Source organism: Podarcis erhardii, assembly GCF_964252035.2.
Source record: "Podarcis erhardii genome assembly, chromosome: 14".
Lineage (NCBI taxonomy): Eukaryota > Metazoa > Chordata > Lepidosauria > Squamata > Lacertidae > Podarcis > Podarcis erhardii.
The window spans coordinates 16210256-16225573 of record NC_138503.1 but is presented as its reverse complement, the minus strand read 5'-3'; the positions used below and the strand labels follow the sequence as shown (position 1 = coordinate 16225573).

Sequence of the window (15318 nt, the reverse complement as noted above, 5' to 3'; positions counted from 1 at the left end):
CCCATTATCCCTGCCCATTGGCTATGCTTGCTAGGGCTGATGGGAGTTGTAGTCAGTGACATCTAGAAGACCAAAGATTCCCCCCCCCCACCTGATGTATCTTGTCCTTTTTAAATTTTTCCTGCTGTGGCTGTCTTGATCACCCTTAGCTGTTTATGGTACAGAGATCATACAAACTGGACTGAATTTAAGTTTTTTTTAAAAAAAATAATTTTTTATATTTCCTGTATTCTGCTCTTCATCTGAAGGTCTCAGGTCGGAAATGCATAAAATTAAAACCAATCATATTAAGAGAGGCCAACATAAATTCCATGCAAATGAAACAGCAGCAACAGAAAAAATCCAATCCTCACCTCACCTTTCCCACAAGCCTGAACAAATGACTGCAGTGCCATGATGAGACACTCAGGTCATCCTAATAATAATAATAAATTTTATTTATATCCTGTCCTCCCCAGCCGAAGCCGGGCTCAGGGCGGCTAACAACAATAAAATAGTACAACATTCTAAAATCATTTCATTATAAAAGTAATTCAAATCAAATTGATGGCAACCATTGGGCCAAAGTTCTGTGAAGATTGCCAAAGGAGGGCATCAGGCTGTGCCCTGATCAAAGGCCTGGTGGAACAGCTCTGTCTTGCAGGCCCTGCGGAAAGATGTCAAGTCCCGCAGGGCCCTAGTCTCTTGTGACAGAGCGTTCCACTAGATTGGAGCCACAGCCAAAAAAGCCCTGGCTCTAGTTGAGGCCAGCCTAACCTCTCTGTGGCCTGGGACCTTCAGGATGTTTTTGTTTGAAGACCGTAAGTTCCTCTGTGGGACATACCAATATATTACATGCTCTTGGATGCCCATTTAGTACCCTTATCCCAGTTGCCCCCAAGGAAGGTGCCTCTATCTCCACACCATTGTTACATTACTGTTACAGCATTCATCACTTGGGTGAGGGGTGGTATCCACGCTGGGACAATGCTCACATTCAGAGTTTGTGCTCAAGTGTTGACTGTTGAGTTGCTTCTCCTCCTTGATTCTAACAGCATCCCTGATCTTCTTTCTCCAGACATAGCTCCAATCTAAACCTTCACCATAAGCTTTTGACCAAAGATCCCTTGGAAATCAAGAACCACCATTTCAATGCAACGTACCTCTTGAAGGATATGGCGAAAGAGATTTGTCCAGACGACTCTTTGATAGGACACGTTGGGCAGCAAACTTCGGTCATCTTCAAAGGGATGAACAGGACTGGCAGCCTGGTTTTCCCAATGAGCAAGATGGGAGAGGCCTGCCCCGAGAGCTACCAGTATGACCTGGTAAACGATGGGGCCGTTCTGGATTTAAGCACAACATCCAGCATCAAGTCGGAGGGCAGTGCTCATTCCTCTTGGGATTCTGATGGAGAAAATGAAGAAGGTCCTGGGGTTTTGGAGGACAGTGACGAAAGCTGTGAAAGTCCACCTTTGATCCCGAATGAAGACCTCTACCAAGACTGTTCTCTGATGGAGAAGACTAACGAGAGTTTCTCAAGCATACCTTCCAGTTTGCCAATAACCTGCCACATATGCCAAAAAAGCTACAGTAATAAAGGAACTTTCAGGGCCCATTACAAAACAGTCCATCTCCGCCAGCTCCACCAATGCAAAGTCCCAGGTTGCAATACAATGTTTTCTTCCGTGCGCAGCAGAAACCGGCACAGTCAAAACCCCAATTTACACAAGAGCTTGGTCAGGTCAACAGGTAGCCCCCAGTAACATCTCGCTGTTGGGCAGCAGCTTCTGTTTGGTTAAGAGTCATCATTTCAACTTTAAAAAGAAAAGTGTAAGAGTGAGGTTTCGCTTTGTTTTGTTTTCTTCCAGGGTGCTTTCTTCCACAGTGCACACTGAAAACACAGGGCCACGTTTTGCTTCCGTTTACACAGTATGTGTTTTCACCGAGCAAAATAGGGCACACCGACAACACTAACCTGAGTTTTTCACTTAAATGTAGATACACATTTTTAAAAAAGAGAGGATCAGGAGTCATAATAAAGGTACTCTTGATGGTTTGCAATATGAGACACAGTGAAGACACTATTCCAATGTTTCGTTTACATGATCAATGTGGAGGGATGGGTGGGAACTGCTGGGTGAGCCCAATGGTTGAACTGGAGGGTTTTTAACGCTGTCGTTCCTATCCTGAGATCAAGGATCGGGAACCTGTGGCCCTCCAGATGCTGTTAAACTCCAACTCCCATAATTCCCTGAGGCTGATGGGAGTTTGGAGTGCCACAACATCTTGAGAGACATACAGGTTCCCCACTTAGCCCATGCCATAATGCCATGATGGCGCTTTTTCCACACCTCTGTCTAACATCATAGTGTGAAGGCTGGGCTGCATATTACAAAAGAAAACACAAAGCTGTTTTTGAAAATGGGAGCGCCATGTCCAGTTTTCCCTTTCTCTCCCCAAGGAGTAATTAAAAAAATTATCCCAGGGATGATGAACCTTTGACGCTCAAGATGTGGTTAGACTGCAACTTGCATCATACCTGGCTATTGGCCATGCTGGTAGGACTGATGGGAGATGGAGTCCACAACATCTGGAAGTCCACATGTTCCTCTCTTTATCCATGTCATAATGTCATTCTGCTGCATTTTCAACACCTCTTCCCAGTGGCAACCAAGGGGATATGGAGGGGAAACTAAATGCACGGACGTCATTTTCAGCAACAGCGCCATGCTTGTTTAACACGCACCTCTGCTCCGAGGCTGACTTTGCAGTATTAAATAAATGTGGTGTTTCCCATGTAATTTATTATTGAATGCTAGAAACTAAAATAGAGGTTTTAGGAAAATGTAGCATATGATTCTGGAGTTCTTGATTTCAGGAGCTATTTTACTTGAAGACGTATTGTAGGGTTTTCTTCCACTGTGGGTTGTCCATTATTTTTACAACATTTGAAGAAAGGAAAAGAACAAAAGGTCCCAGTTCTAGAAAAGACATGTAAAATTCTTGTCTAAATGAATAATGAGGCTGGCTCCAAGATGGATCTGTAAACTTCCAGACGCCAGAAGCCACTCAGCAGTTCATGGGTCTGTCTTGGAACCTGCTTCTGAGCTACTCCATGTCTGGGGATCACACACACACACACACACACACACACACACACACACACACGAGGACCAGCCTTGAGAAAAGAACAGAATATTCCCTCTTTGATTATTATTATTTTTTAAAAAGACTCTTGGTTAACTTTGGGAGCCTCTGAAATGCATCAGTTTGTACAGCCTAATGTGTCATAACATGCTTCCAAAGATTTTTGAACCACATACAGGACATTTTATAAATGCAGTGTGTATTTTTATTGCACTTTTTGATGGCTACATTGGGTATTCGGGAGGGGGGTGTTACTCAGCACTGTCCAGCATTTTACAGGAAACAGCATGAGATTGGGGAAACTAAGTCATTATGTTTTGTTGATGTAGTTGTTTGCCACCAAGGGGAGAATGCTGGTCTTTGTTGCAACATAAAGAAGAGTAATCCATTTAGCTTTGTTGACACTCTCTTTTATATTAAAGCATTGCTTAGTATAAATATAATAACTTTGTTCAATATCCTTGTCACTGTACGTACCAGTATTCTGCATTATGCTCTGTGCACTTAATTTGATTGGTCTTACACTGTATTTAAAAAAAAACCACTTTTAAAATATTTAATTTGTAATCATGTCATAGCATTGCTGTGTTTGTGTACATGGTGTGCTAATGTCTTTGATGAAATCATTTTGAATAGCTTAGGGGGGTAATACTTATTTTTATTGACTAAGCCTTTCAAATTATTTTTCCCCATTCATTCTAATTTTGATCTGTTGTGGTACCCAGGCATGACACTGACTGCACATTTTGTACATACGATGCCAAAGTGTTTTAAGAGTGTTTTGTGGTTTCTACGATGTTCCTCTCCCCCTGGAGTTTGCAGTTTAGCTAAATTTTAGTCTTGATGCTTTATTGGCTAGCTGGTGACTGAAAACTTTAGATTGAAATCTTGGGCTTAGTATGTAGGGTGAATAGGAAAAACTGTCCATGGGTCTCAATGTTTAATTTATTCTACACAAAAAAGTTTGTAGCACAATTTCATTTCACAGAGGAGATTGGTGATATGTGTTGCTCTGATGTGCCACATTTGATGGACACAGTTTGATGTGCTGGAATTCAGGCTGAGATCACTCCAGGTTCAGTTTTTATACACAGTAAACTAGTTTTCGGATTTACAGCTGATGCGGATCTTCAACTGATTTAAAACGGAGGATTCTAGCTATGCATAGCCATCAGAATTCTGAATTTCCCATGTCAAAGTGCTGGCTGGTGGTTTCAGATATATATGGGACCATTCAGATAACCAGCTGCCGCTTCTTCAAGAGAACTTGGGTTGATTCTTATCTGGATTCCAACTTTGCAAAATGGGTTTGTGCACTGATTTCTCAAGAGCAAAATAGAGAGAGAAGGAGAGAGGGAGAGGAGGGTTGTTTGTGCAGCTGGCACAATACCCTTGGATGTGGGTATGGGTGTGTTGGGTGTGTTAGCAGTGCAGTTTTTGCAGCAACATGAATACTTACGTAAGGGAGAGCAGGGAATAAACCACGACATGGTGGCAAAGCAGAGGGAAATAGAAGGTTGTGAAAGTGGCTTACCATTAGATTTACTAAGGTTGAGACTTCCCAAATAAACGCAACTCTATTAAACTCTATTAAACAAAACAGAAAACGGAGTTAATGCTGTGTGTTTAGACCCCCTACAAGAATTCCAAACCCACTGTGTGAAGTTAGAAAGATGGGGAAACAACCATTTTTAAGCTTTTCAGCATGGTCCAATCTGATGTGGTGGTGCAGCTAGAGTAGACAATTGATCAGCCTGACACTGGAGCTGTTTCCAAATGCTCTGGGACATACCCAGATGATTGATCAGCCACAACAGGCTAAAAGCTCACCCACGGAGCGTTTTATTGTGTTTCTGGTTTGGCTTCACGGTGCAGCATTTGGGTACAAAGGAAGCATCTCGAGGGACAGCAGGTACCAGTAGATCAAGATACATTACTATGAATGAGCCCTGGATGGAGTGGCCACTTTGAGGGTCCTGCAAACAGTATTCCCATGTGTTAGTTTCAAAGCAGGCCTGTTTGGCAGCCTACCAGAGACTCTGTAAACCTATCTTGCTGTTTTAGACTCTGTAAACCTATCTTGCTGTCTTTAAGCACTGAACCAGCTTAAGAGCTCCCCATCCTTTGGAGGACCTACATTTTTTTGGTCCCCAGATGTGAACTTGCTGGGCTGAGTCTGGGAAGGCACAGTTTTGATTTCCCACAAAGCCTGAGAGTGACACGACTGGTGCCAGGTGAGCAGGTGGGTCAAGCTCCCACAGCATGGGCCCTGCTGACATTTGGTCACTGGCAGCTGCCTGATGATCCCAGGTGTTAATGCCAATCCTGGCCTATAAACACCTGGCAAAGCTGGTGAACTGCATTCAGCTTAGTGGGTGACGCAGGAAGCTGAATGTGCCCAGTTTTTGCTAGATCTTTTAGCCTAGGAGGTTCAGGATTAGCACCTGGTGTGTGTGTGTGTGTGTGTGTGTGTGAGAGAGAGAGAGAGAGAGAGAGAGAGAGAGAGAGAGTGTGCTTTAGCATATACTCCATATACTCAGCACTGCCACATCCACAGCTATAAACATCTCATGAGCAGTTTGACGGAAAGGTAGAGATAGCAAATGGAAATGAGTGCATTTTTTTTAGTACTATGCCATGTTTTCTGCTAGATGGATGCAATAATGAAACTATTGCCCAGAAAACATTTGTGTCCGATGCTATTTTGCAGCAGAAATAAGACTACTTTTTTTCGTTTTTGCAACTGAACTGTGTCATTTACTTTTCATGTTGGAATACTTGTTTCGATAGAAAGCGGACTGCGGGGAGCCTGGGGTGGTATGCAATGCTAGTCCTACTCAGTGTAGACCCATTGGGGTTAATAGGCATGACTAATGTAGGTTTGGTAATGGATCTGTTCTGAATAGGACATAGTTGAACACCACCCTTGGTCACTACGAGGTGGTCAAAACCAACAGGCTTCAGCCTTGATGCGGCTAGGTTGTGTCACCCTACTGAAGTCAGTATAACCGGGCTCAGGGTTGACACCCATTAACAATATTTCCATTTATTTCAAGCTCTATTTTGTTGTCATTGCTGTATAAATGTGCTTGCTTAATCTGAATAAGATTTGGGGTTTTGTTTTTGTTTTTATATAAAAAATGAAAGAAGCCTTTGTTGTAAATGAAAGTTGTAGCGCCCAATTCTTTAGGTTTGTTTTTTCACTGTTCCCCTGAAAGTAATACCATTTTGTATTTTCTTCAGAATTTTCTATGTGTTAATAAAAAATATACAATAATTTTCTTCTGAGTGCATCCAGGCAAAACTCCCCTGAGGAATCGGTTTCTAGATTTAGCACTCTGGATATGTGATGCTGTTAGCTTTCAAGCCTAAGAGGTTGCATGGCACCAGCTGGAGAAGGTCAAAGGTCACCCTAATCACAATATTTGGCTGCCAACATCAGCCAGCCAGATGTTCCCCAAAGCTCACAACTGGGGCAATGTTTGCTACATAAAGGCATAGTGCCTCTTGACATGAAAGGTCTATTGAACTACACTGGCCAATAAGCCATTGATGGGTATCACCACCAAAATGTTGCCATATATATATCACACGTGTAACCTTAGTGGGCATCACCAACTTTTGAGATCAGGAATTCTAGAAGTTGCCTAGATTACAGTGTGGTAGAATCATGATCCCAGAATAGAGCAGTAACTCAGAGACTTGAAGGCCAGTGGTGACAACAGAGATGTTTCTGGGCCTGAGCATCACTATTGATCCCCGCAGGGTTTCCCAAACTTGGGTCTCCATCTGTTTTTGGACTACAGCTCCCATCATCCCTGACCACTGGTCCTGCAAGCAAGGGATGATGGTCATTGTAGTTCAAAAACAGTTGGAGACCCAAGTTTGGGACGTCGTGATCCACAGATTCCCTGAGCCCAAGATACCAAGGCTGGACTGCAGTGTTTGGTTTGGATATGGGAATCTTAGATTTATGTCTTCTCTCAGGCTCCATCTGCACCTGTTGTACCACTTCAACAGTCATGGCTTCCCCAAAAGAATCCTGGGAGCTATAGTTCATTAAAGCTGCTAAGAGTTGTTAGGAGATCTTGGATTTTCCTCCTGAAGCTGCAGTTCCTAGTGATGAGGGACACAGGTGGCGCTGTGGTCTAAACCACTGAGCCTCTTGGGCTTGCCGATCGGAAGGTTGGCCGTTTGAATCCCCACAACGGAGTGAGCTCCCATTGCTCTGTCCCAGCTCCTGCCAACCTAGCAGTTCGAAAGCACACCAGTGCGAGTAGATAAATAGGTACCGCTGTGGCGGGAAGGTAAATGGTGTTTCTGTGTGCTCTGACTTCCATCATGGTGTCACGTTTTGCCAGAAGCGGTTTATTCCTCCTGGCCACATGACCTGGAAAGCTTTCTGCGGACAAACGCCGGCTTCCTTGGCCTGAAGCGGGATGAGTGCCGCACCCCATAGTCACCTTTGACTGGACTCAACCGTCCGGGGGTCATTTACCTTTACCTTACCCTAGAGTGGTTTTGACAGTCAACCCCTCTTGCCAGGGAACTCTGGGAACTGTAGTTCTGTGAGGGGAATAGGGGCCTCTTAGCCACTCTCAACACACTTGTGGAAAGAGTTTAATAAAATTATTCAAGCTTTCGTTGCTTCTGTTGCAGCAGACTATTGCACCTCTAACCTCTGTAATTTAATAGCTGCTTCTCCTTCCAATCTCCCAAGCAGTCGTCTGTTTGCTTATTTCTTTTACATAACCCCACACTCCCTAGCAATCATAATAGCTAACCCACAGGTATTTCACACATGGAAGTGAGAGGCTTAACTGATGCACAAAGAGAAGGGCCGCCCTGGTTTCTGCCTCCACATCAAAGGAAGAATCCCAAGGCAGACAGATAAAAGAGTTTAGCTCAAGATATGAAATGTCTCTGCAAGTGAAGCTTTGCCAAAAAGAGAGAAACTTTCCCATTTTTATTTTAAGACTGCCATTCTCTCAGGTGCTGGAATATGGAGCCTGGAGGGACCCAATAGAATCTGGAGGATCATCCATGCTGTTTTCCTTTCTTTGTCCAATCTTATGGCATCTGATTATGAGGGAAGCTTCTTGTATTCAGCCTACTCACAGGTAGGGTTAGGAGAATCTGTCAATTTAAGGTTCTCTTTGTTTCTGATTTGTCCAATCTTAAATTCAGTTCTCCCCATTTCTGCCTCAGTCTGAGAATTTTTAAGGGGGGGAAATCCCAATGAAAATCAGCATTTCAGAGCTAATTTCTCCAAATATACAGACGTTTGTATGCAATTTTGCCTCGTATACACATTTTTTTTGCAACACAATTTCCCCTTAATGAAATGCATTTTAAATGCTATTTTCACCCATGCATGCATTTTTACTCACATTTTACACCAGTACGTGTATTTTTGGACACATTGCTTTTCTGGAGAACTGCACTGCAAAATTCTGAGAAGTGAATTTCAAAGGATGGCTTTGTTTCATTTTGCGTATGGTTTCGAAAAGGGCAGGTTTGGTAAGTTTGCCTTTGAATGCAAACTGAATCAACTTGCTCCTTTGATCCTAATTATAAGAAAAGATTACTTTGTTGCAAAAGATAAACAAATATGGGCAGTTAATCAAGTTAAGCCAGGGGTTGCCAATCCATGAATGCTTTCAGTGGTGTCCCCGGGCAGGTGCTCCATACTCGAGTTTTCATTTCATTTCATTTCATTTTTAAATGTAAGTCTCTAGCCCTCCAAGAAAAATGGTTATGGGCCAACATGTATAAGTGCCTTCTAAGTGATTTATGTGAAATGGAGAGTGAGTATGGGTTTTCCCTAATACAGTCAAACCTGGGTTCACAAACGTCTCTGTTTTGGAATGTTTTGGCTCCCGAATGCTGAAAACCCAGACGTGTTCCGGTTTTTGAACGTTTTTTGGAAGCCAAACATCTGACACGGCTTCTGCTTGAGTGCAGGAAGCTCCTGCAGCCAATCAGAAGCCACCCCATGATTGTCGAACATTTTGGAAGCCAAACAGGCTTCCAGAACGGATTACATTCGACAACCAAGGTTTGTACTGAGGAATGCTCTCTGTTGCTATTAGACAGCAACAGTGTGTATGTGTGTGTGAGAGAGAGAGAGAGAGAGCGCAATATTGTGCCATCTCCACAGTCAGAGTCAGCAGGACATAGCTGACTTCCCATGGCAAGTATAATGTAGTTTGGGTGGCTGTCTCTTTAATTTTGTGTTATGCCACACCGCCCACCCATAGCTGCTATTTTATAACTCCCAAAATTCAAAATGTGCTCACTGTTCCAAAAAGCTTGGCAACCTTTGAGTTAACCAATAGATTAAACAACCGAACCTCAAATTGCTAAAGTGCTGAAGAGGGCATACTTCAATTGGGGTGTGTGTGTGTGTGTGTGTGTAGGTCCAAGCCCCTCAGAGGCAGCTGTAGCTTGGAAAAGATCACACTGCACCCTGATTCATCCCCTGTGGGTCTGTGTCCCCCACCCCTCCTCTGAACCCTGAGGAGTCACCTCAGCTGCCAGACTCAGATGGCTGGTCCACAGACTCCTCAGAGACTCAAGAAGGCCCTGAGGAGAGAGCAAGAGCCACACTACAAACCTCATTAACTCGAAGGAGCCAGCAGCTGCCAATTAACTGACCGGGAGGCAGCACTGAGAGAATGGAGCCACGAGTCACTGATAGCCTAGGCCTGCTACAATACTCAGCCATTTGCTCCTCACTGAGACAACTTTAATGCCTGGACTCAGGAGCAGAAGCACTCTCCATGGTGCTGAATCTTGCTCTCCTTCTAAGGTTCTGGCTTTGTCTGGTCTGGCCACCTGGGGAACCTGAAACTACTGAGCTACCAGTCATTTCTGCCATCCCCTCTCCCAGTGCTTGGTGGGACTGGTAAAATGGAAAGCCTGGAGGCCAGCAGTGGGCAATGGCAGAGCCAATGGCAGGCAGTGCCCACTAATTCTAGTTTTGTCTTCCTTACAGGATGCTGACTTATTCCAGTTCAGATGCTTGGTCCACCTAGTTCAGTATTATCTATATGGATTGACTCTCTGGTGTTTAGCAGGCATAGGCAAACTTGGCCCTCCAGATGTTTTGGGACTACAGCTCCCATCAGCCCAAGCTAACAGGACCAGTGGTCAGGGATGATGGGAGTTGTAGTCCCAAAACATCTTGAGGGCGAGTTTGCCTATGCCTGGTTTAAGGCAAGGGAGCATCCAATGCTAGGGATTGAACCTGGGACCTCCTGAATGGAAAGCAGCTGCTCTACCACTGAGCTATGGCCCCTTCCCTCCTCAATGTCGAGTTCTACAAGGGCATCACTGAGACAAAGGAAGAGGAAACTGACCCTGACTCTAGATGGGTTATAAGCAGAAATGTAGACAGGTGGAGGTTGGCTGAGGGTAGATAGAGGTTGGTGAGGCAGTGCTTCAAATGGACCAGGCTGCATTGTGAGCATCCCTATGCAACAAGACACAGCAGACAGTGGCTTTCAACCTCTCTGACTCTCAGTCACCTTGACTCACCAGGCAGGGAGATGCTGGCACTGGCAGTAAGGTAAAGGTAAAGGGACCCCTGACCATTAGGTCCAGTCGTGGCCGACTCTGGGGTTGCGGTGCTCATCTCGCTTTATTGGCCAAGGGAGCCAGCATACAGCTTCTGGGTCATGTGGCCAGCATGACTAAGCTGCTTCTGGTGAACCAGCGCACGAAAATGCCGTTTACCTTCCCGCCGGAGCGACACCTATTTATCTACTTGCACTTTGACATGCTTTCGAACTGCTAGGTTGGCAGGAGCAGGGACTGAGCAACGAGAGCTCACCCCGTTGCGGGGATTCGAACCGCCGACCTTCTGATCAGCAAGTCCTAGGCTCTGTGGTTTAACCCACAGCGCCACCCGCGTCCCTTCAGCGCTGGCAGTAGGTCCAACCAAAATGCTGCAGCTCAGCCAGGTGGTTGCATTTCGGCTCTCCTCCTTCTCCTCCACCTTCTCTCACGACAGGTCCACACAGAGCATATGTGGGGGAACACCTTTATAAATGCCCATGGAGTAACATGGGCCACAAACAAATGTTTTGGATTTGTTTTGGGGTTGTTGTTTTTTTTTAAAAAAAAAAAAACACACCCTACTATTAGACAAAATTGCATACTAGATGTCTCCTTTGGCCTAACACCACAACCTCTTCCCCAAAAGACACAGTACAAATGGGGAGATCTTTCCGGAAAAACCACGTCAGCAAAGCCTATGGAAGAAAAAATGCAGATTGCCTGTTAGCATCACAAAGTCACGCATCAAATATTCAAGTTATTCAGGACAAGCCATTTTTCTTCTTCTGTCTACCCCAGCTTTGACCCAGGCTGCCCTCAAACATACATCTCACACATGAATTAAAGTTTCAGTTCAGCCCGTCCACCTGTTTTTCTAACAGTAAGCCATAGTACCTACGACTTCCCCCTGATTTCTCATTAAAACAGCAGGATGCAGCTCAGCTGAAACACCCTTAACAAGGGCAATGACTGCGGCCATACAGTCATACCTCAGGTTACAGACACTACAGGTTGCATTTTTTCAGGTTACGGACCACCAAAACCCGGAAGTACCAGAACGGGTTACTTCTGGGTTTCAGCAGTTGCGCATGCGCAGAAGCGCTAAATCGTGCTTTGCGCATGCGCAGAAGCGCCGAATCGCAACTCACGCATGCACAGATGTGTCACTGCGGGTTGCAACTGCTGCAGGTTGCAAACGTGCATCCCGCACGGATCACATTTGCAACCCAAGCGTTCACTGTATAATTCATCTTATGCATTTATTTGTTTTTATGCAGAGTTCTAGCTTGTCTCCCACCCAGTGTTGCCAGACCAGCAACGAAGTGGCAATGTGATTTCCAGAGTGGCAACACAATTCTTTCCCCTTAAAACACACTGCTGCTTCCCCCTTTTTATTTTCTTTTTTGAATGTATACAACAGCAAGCCTTTAAGCCCTCTGCCTACACACTTTCCCGCGCACACAGAGAGCCAGTCATAGTGCATTCCTGGTGGAATTGCAACCCAGGTGTCTCGCTCCATGGATAGACAAATGTGATATGGATTCTCCATGTGCATTCAGTAACCGTTCACTCAAGTTATGGTCTATTAAGCTATTCCTGCTGTCATGCTCATACCTCAGATTAACATGCAACCAAACGCTTAAGTGGGAACATTATTTCTCGTTCCTCCCCCACAACTACTTGTCCATTTCAGTTTCAACAGAATGCTGCTAGATCAGAATGGGAGGGAGGGAAGGAGGGTTATGAGGAAGATATATAGCACACTACTTTACCTGTTTACTCACAAGGTGTCCCACTGTGTTCAGTGGTGCTTACTCCCAGGAAAGAGTGTATACGACTGCAGTCTTAAAACTAGTTTAATCACAAAACAGGGTTTGTCTAAGCACAGCAGGCAATTGCACCTAAGTGTTCTGCTTCACGGTGCTTGATTTGTAAGCGCATAAGGACATAAGAAAGGGACATAAGATAAGGACATAAGAAAGGGACATGGGTGGCGCTGTGGGTTAAACCACAGAGCCTAGGACTTGCTGATCAGAATTGGTGGTTCGAATCCCCGCGATGGGGTGAGCTCCCATTGTTGAGTCCCAGCTCCTGCCAACCTAACAGTTCAAAAGCACGTCAAAGTGCAAGTAGATAAATAGGTACCACTCTGGCGGGAAGGTAAATGGCATTTCCGTGCGCTGCTCTGGTTCACCAGAAGTGGCTTAGTCATGCTGGCCACATGACCCGGAAGCTGTATGCTGGCTCCCTCGGCCAATAAAGCGAGATGAGCGCCACAACCCCAGAGTTGGCCACGACTGGACCTAATGGTCAGGGGTCCCTTTACCTTACCTTTAAGGACATAAGAAGCACTCTGCTGGCATAGCTGTCAACGTTTCCCTTTTTTAAAGGAAATTTCTGTCACGTGTAGACAAGAAGGAAATTATGAGCAATAAACTGACACGGGTCAGCTTTTGCAAAACCTTTTTAACTTTAGTAGCTATTGTGTGTATGTATCAAGGAAGACCAGAAAACTCACACATCAACAATTTTTTAAAACTGTAAACTTAAGAAAGTAGAGGTTCTCAGTCTATGCAGAATGTGCATTTTAACACAAACGACAAATAGCACGACTAAAATTCTATACCGTAATGAGATTCAGGAAATATTGCCGATGCATTGTGAATAATTACAATAATATTAAAATGATTGCAAAAGTAAAATTATATTTATATAATATGCAGCAGAACCGTCTATCTGTGCCATTTGACCTGGACATGAAATTGACAGTGACTGCTGGTGTATTGTGCCATCAAAACAAGCTGAAAACTATGAAATACACACCTGCAAACTCCTGAATTAATCATACTCGCGCTTTGTATAACAGCTTTGTGGTGGGAAGGTTAAAGGTTAGAGCAGGACTATGACAGCTGGGATGCACATGGACCCCGTACAAGCACCGAAAGAGTGGAAACGGCTCTCAAGCGCGTGACTCCATGAATGGAATTATTTCTCTCTTCCCCCCACCCCCTCTCCTTATGAAATGCTCCTTTCTCAGCACATTTCAGCAAAACTCCTGTGGGAAAATTATATTTAGTAGCGTAAAATGTCTTGTTGAAACATGATTGTAGCCTGTGCTCAAAGATCTCCTCTTGACAAATAATAATAACAATAATAAATCCCCATGCCTTTAGTTTTTAATCAGCTGGCTACTGGGAATATATTCTAGCTATTGCTTCAGAGCCAATGAGTTCCTAAAATAAGATACCCACCCACCCTACTCCAGCAATGAACTATGATCCTAACCCTATGCACAAATCCATCTGTTTCAGTTTCTCAGCACTTTGCATTGTTGTAAACAAAATCTGCCCTTTTTCCCTTATGGGGTATCCAAGAGCCCATATAGAGCGTAGGTTCCCTATTGATAGGAGAAAATAACAGAGGCCAACCAGAGAATATTGAGAAGCAAAGCGGCTAGTAAGCCTAATCTTTATTGATCTGTGCAACAGAGTCCTCACTCACCTCACGCAGGAGGGAGGAGGAACCCACACCAAAGGTGTGCAAACCCTTATATAGACTTTTGAAATTGCCACCCTGTAGATCAAGACCACCCCCAGAAACATCATACATACATCACAGAAGGGGTGTAGTTCCAGACCACCACCCTCAGATACATCATACCTACATCACAGAAAGGGTGGTTTACAGCAGAAATCTGAGTTTTTTGTTTACCTCCTGTCTGCCAGGTTACCTGTTTAATGGTCACTTGATTGGATTGCCTGGGGAGCCTGGCCAGTCTTTTGTAATGATAAATACTTAGTTCCTGAGCCAGATCACAGCCTCACACCCTATTCATATCTTAAATGTGCCCTTAAGGGAGGTTCTGCGAAGGAAAAGACAATGGGGAGGCGTTTCCATTTTCCTTTGACAGTTTGGGAATCAAAAATGGTTTCAGGCTGGTCTTCCTGTGCTGATCTATGTACGTGCTTGGTTGGTACACTTATGAACATTTAACATATATCTAAGACCTCAAAAATCCTATCACAGCATTCCCTCCCTCCCCCCATCTTAGATTCAGTTTGTCACATTTCCACATCAGTTGGCTTCCCCCCTTATGATATTTTTCCTGAGGGTGTATTTCTTCCAATACACATCTTTCAAAGCCAACTTGTTGGCATCTGTCTGTCTCAAAAGACAATGGAGTGTGCCTTCAGGGGTGAAGTCAAACCTCTGCATTAGCAGCACTGAAGTCCCCACCTTGGGGCAAACCTAGGCAGCTTGTATAGAGGGTCCAGCGCTGCCTCCCTCTCAGCCTCTCTGATGTGGTCCAAGGGAAAGCAGAACAAGACATTTGACACCACCTTGGCTGCCGGAGCTGCCGGAAGGTGTACAAGCCATCACCCAACCTTCTTAGCCTTGCTAATGTAAGTACAGTGGTACCTCGGGTTACATACACTTCAGGTTACATACGCTTCAGGTTACAGACTCCGCTAACCCCGAATAGTACCTTGGGTTAAGAACTTTCCTTCAGGATGAGAAGAGAAACCGTGCTCCGGTGGCACGGTAGCAGCGGGAGGCCCCGTTAGCTAAAGTGGTGCTTCAGGTTAAGAACAGTTTCAGGTTAAGAACGGACCTCCAGAACGAATTAAG

At 44.6% G+C, this 15318-nt stretch overlaps 1 protein-coding gene across 2 annotated transcripts in view; it reads left to right on the top strand.

The window, feature by feature from the left end:
• Positions 1-6406, top strand: part of BNC1 (basonuclin zinc finger protein 1) — a 36909-nt gene extending 30503 nt beyond the window's left edge. For both annotated transcript variants that reach the window (XM_081838833.1, XM_081838832.1), the window contains exon 5: positions 1058-6406. In XM_081838833.1, the coding sequence (XP_081694959.1) occupies positions 1058-1745 (688 nt within the window). In that variant the 3' untranslated portion in view covers positions 1746-6406. The remainder of the gene's footprint in view (positions 1-1057) is intronic.
• Positions 6407-15318: the final 8912 nt, after the last annotated feature.